This window comes from Echinops telfairi, unplaced genomic scaffold (assembly GCF_000313985.2).
Source record: "Echinops telfairi isolate 266 unplaced genomic scaffold, ASM31398v2 ScPeMD7_655;HRSCAF=1070, whole genome shotgun sequence".
Classification (NCBI taxonomy): Eukaryota; Metazoa; Chordata; class Mammalia; order Afrosoricida; family Tenrecidae; genus Echinops; species Echinops telfairi.
Genome location: NW_022104553.1, coordinates 24,389,250 through 24,392,921, shown reverse-complemented (window position 1 = coordinate 24,392,921; position 3,672 = coordinate 24,389,250). Strand labels below are relative to the sequence as shown.

The window sequence follows — 3,672 nt, the reverse complement described above, 5'->3', positions numbered from 1 at the left end:
TGTAATTGTCACTGCGACATGCCTGTGTCTTTGGGGCCGTGCTCTGTTGGTGGCTGGCCACCCGGCCACCTCCCATTTTCCCTTAGGACAAACACCAACATCCCTTCCTCCAGGGACCCTCCCTGGGTTTCCTCCCTCACCACTTACTCCGTCTGGATTGTCACACTCTGGTAACCCGTCCTTCTCCTTTGGGCCGTGAGCTCTCTGTGGGCCACTCCTGGCCCCCCTTCTCCCAGCCCAGTGCTTGAGTAGGCACTGAGTGAAGATTCCTAAAAAGCAAGGAATGACTGTCTTCTCTTCCCTTTCCCCAGGTACTCGGGGATCTTGTGTCCACCCCCACCCCCCGCGATTCACTCCAGAAACACTGAGCTGCTCGGTGTCACCAGCTTGACCCAGGCAGCTGGCCACTGTGTTCCTTTTCTGGTGGTCCCATCACCTCGGCAAGGAGGAAAGGCTGGCTGGCTGCAGAAGAAGTGCTTCGTACCTGCAGGTGCTGGCCTCTCCCGGCCAGCTTCCAGGTAGGAGATGGAGGAGAACGTCTGGTCCTGGTGAGAACTGAGGCAGAGAGCTGAAAAGATGCCGCCTCCCAGAACCAGGGAGGGCAAGGGTCCCCGATACCACCACCGGGCGCCCTGTGAGGAAGAGGCGCCGGAGCAGTGGGACTGGAATAGCCCGGAAACACGTCGCCTCTTTGAGGACGCCTTCTTTGGGGACGAGGACTATATCCGCCAGGGTTCCGAGGAGTGCCAGAAATTCTGGAGCTTCTTTGAACGCCTGCAGCGCTTCCAGACTCTCAAACCAGCCCGGAAGGAGGAGGAAAAGGCAAAGAAGCCACCTGGGCCTCCCACCCCGGGTCTCCCTGCCCTGGCTGACCTGCCCCACACCTATGACCCCCGTTACCGCATCAACCTCTCCATCCTGGGCCCCGACCCCAGGGCCTCTCGGGAGCGAGGCCGGCACCTGCCCCCGGACATGTTGGCCGAGTTCCGCCAGGCCCTGCTGCACTACCTGGACTTTGGGCAGAAGCAGGCCTTCGGGCGCCTGGCCAAGCTGCAGCGGGAGCGGGCGGCGCTGCCCATCGCTCAGTACGGCAAGCGCATCCTGCAGACGCTGGGGCAGCACCAGGTGGTGGTGGTGGCGGGCGACACCGGCTGTGGCAAGTCCACTCAGGTGCCCCAGTACCTGCTGGCGGCCGGCTTCAGCCACGTGGCCTGCACCCAGCCCCGGAGGATCGCCTGCATCTCCTTGGCCAAGCGTGTGGGTTTTGAGAGCCTCAGTCAGTACGGCTCCCAGGTAAGGGGGACACATGCAGGGCTCCCCCTTCCCAGGGTTGGACACCTTGCCAGACATTGAATTGGGTCATAAATCCCAACCCCTATACCTGTGTGACACTTCGTGGGTGGTGCATTGTGTCGTTAACCGCAAGATCTGCAGTTCAAACCCCACCAGCGGCTCTGAGGGAGAAAGACGAGGCTTTCTACCCCTGTCAAGGCTTATGGTCTTGGAAACCCACAGGGCCATGGCTGATCTGTTACCATGAGTCAAAACTGACTCGGTGGCAGTGAGTTTTGTAATACCTGTGGTTAGAACCCCGTCTGGTGGTCAAGGGGCCCTGGTGGCCCGAGAGTAACACACTGGGCCACTAACTGAAAAGTCAGGAGTTCAAACCTGCTGGCTACTCCGAGAGAGGAAGATGAGGCTGTCTGCTCCCGGAAAGATCGATAGCCCCAGGGACAGTTCTACTCTGTCTCAGAGGATGGCTTTGCATAAGAAGCGACCCGGAGGCCGTTTTTCCTTCGTTATGTGTTTTTCCTTCGCTATGTCAGTGAGGTAAGACTACGAAGAGTTTCAGTGTAATCATATGCTAATACTAGTATACTAATAGTCTCAGTGTAGGAAGTCACATTCTTGAGACATAAAAGGAGCAGACTGAACAGGCAACCAGGCCAGCAGGCAGAGACAGGAAGCTCACCGAGGACCAGAAACTCCCACGGAACCAGGCCCTGGCTGTGGACTTCCGGCCACCGAAACTGAGAGAAGACATTCCTGTTTGGGAAAGCCCCGCGTGCGGGCTCTCTGTCACAGCAACACAAGGTCATTTAGACACCAACGGGCAACACCATGGCAGGGTGGCTGGAAAGAACAGAAGGGCATTCCTTGCAGTTCTGGTGACCAGAAGGCCAACGCAGAGGGCTGTGTGTCCATCCGTCCTGTGGGCCTCTCTCCTCGTTTCGGTCCGCTGGGACTCTCGTTTGTGCCTCCGCTTGTTGACAGAACTCCAATGTCTGCCTGACTCTGTGTCTGTCTGTCAGTCCTGGTCTTCTTCTAACTCAGAAGTGATTGGGTCTAGGACCCACCCGGCTCCAGGTCTGACCTCATTACATATAGCAAAATAACTTCTTGTTTGCAAACCAGGACCCATAAAGCTATTACCCTCGAGCCACACCCAGCTCACAGTGACCCTGTAGGACAGGGCAGCACGGCCCACAGGGATTCCAAGGCCGACATGATCACAGAAGCAGGCAGGTGCATCTTCCTCCAGCAGAGCCGCGGCAGGTGGGTTCACCACTGACTTTACAGAGCTTACCCACTGTGCCGTCTCCCAAGGTAAGACCAAACCAAAGCCCAGCTCACCGCCACCGAGGCACCGCTTCCTCGTAGCGACCCTATAGGACAGGGTAGCATCACCCCTGTGAGTTTCTGAGACTGCAACTAACTCCATACAAGAGTAGAAAGCACACCATCTTTCTCCGGTGGAGCGGCTGGTGGTTTCAAACTGGACCTTGCAGCCCAACGCTTAAACTGGGGCTCCTTGGTCGTTACTGTAACTTCAGCTCCCAGAACAGAAATTGGTTCAGAAGAAACCAGATGAACCCTCAGCTGACTTACCAGGAGCCTGGAGAGCAGAGAACTGCCCCGGGGCTCCCCAAGGCTGCCCCCTTCACGGATGCAAAGGGCCCCGTCTTCCTTCTACAGATCACAAACACCAACCTTCAGCCTCGCTCTCTGCCCGCTCCCGGGGGAGGCCCTGTTTTCTCCGCAGCTCCTGGGCAATGCCCTGGTTCCTGGGTCGTCTCCGTGTGGTTGGGCAGCCGTCTTCTTCCTGTCTGCTCCTTCTGTATCTCAGAAGAGATTCGTTAAGATGCACACTGCAGGAAGATGGCCTCGTTCGCATAGCAGAGAAACCCGTTCGCAAAATGCAGCCACAGAGGGGAAAAAACCAACAGCCTGTTGCTGGGCAGCCATCGCGACCTTTAGTGACTGATCGCGACCCTACGGGGCAGAGGAGAACTGGCCCACAGGGTTTCCAAAGCGCTGGACTGCTAACGGAAAGGTGGGCGGTTCGATCCCACCAGCCGCTCCACGGGAGAAAGATGGGGCTGCTTCAAAGATGACAGCTTTGGAAATCCCGCGGGGCAGTTCCACCCCCGTGAGTGTGCGTGTGTGTAGGTGTGGGCTCGCCGAAGGGACTCACCGGTAGGTAACGGACACACGCCCCCCGCGTCCATCGCAGGTCGGCTACCAGATCCGCTTCGAGAGCACGCGCTCGGCGGCCACCAAGATCGTGTTCCTGACGGTGGGGCTGCTCCTGCGGCAGATCCAGCGGGAGCCCGGCCTGCCCCAGTACCAGGTCCTGATCGTGGACGAGGTCCACGAGCGACACCTGCACAA

General features: G+C 58.3%; 1 protein-coding gene across 1 annotated transcript in view; it reads left to right on the top strand.

Annotated features, from left to right (window-relative positions):
• DHX34 (DExH-box helicase 34) overlaps positions 1–3,672 on the top strand; it is a 27,519-nt gene that overhangs the window by 6,160 nt on the left and 17,687 nt on the right. Inside the window, 2 exon segments of the mRNA XM_045292658.1 lie at positions 312–1,293; positions 3,515–3,666. Coding sequence (XP_045148593.1) covers positions 577–1,293; positions 3,515–3,666 — 869 coding nt within the window. The 5' untranslated portion in view covers positions 312–576.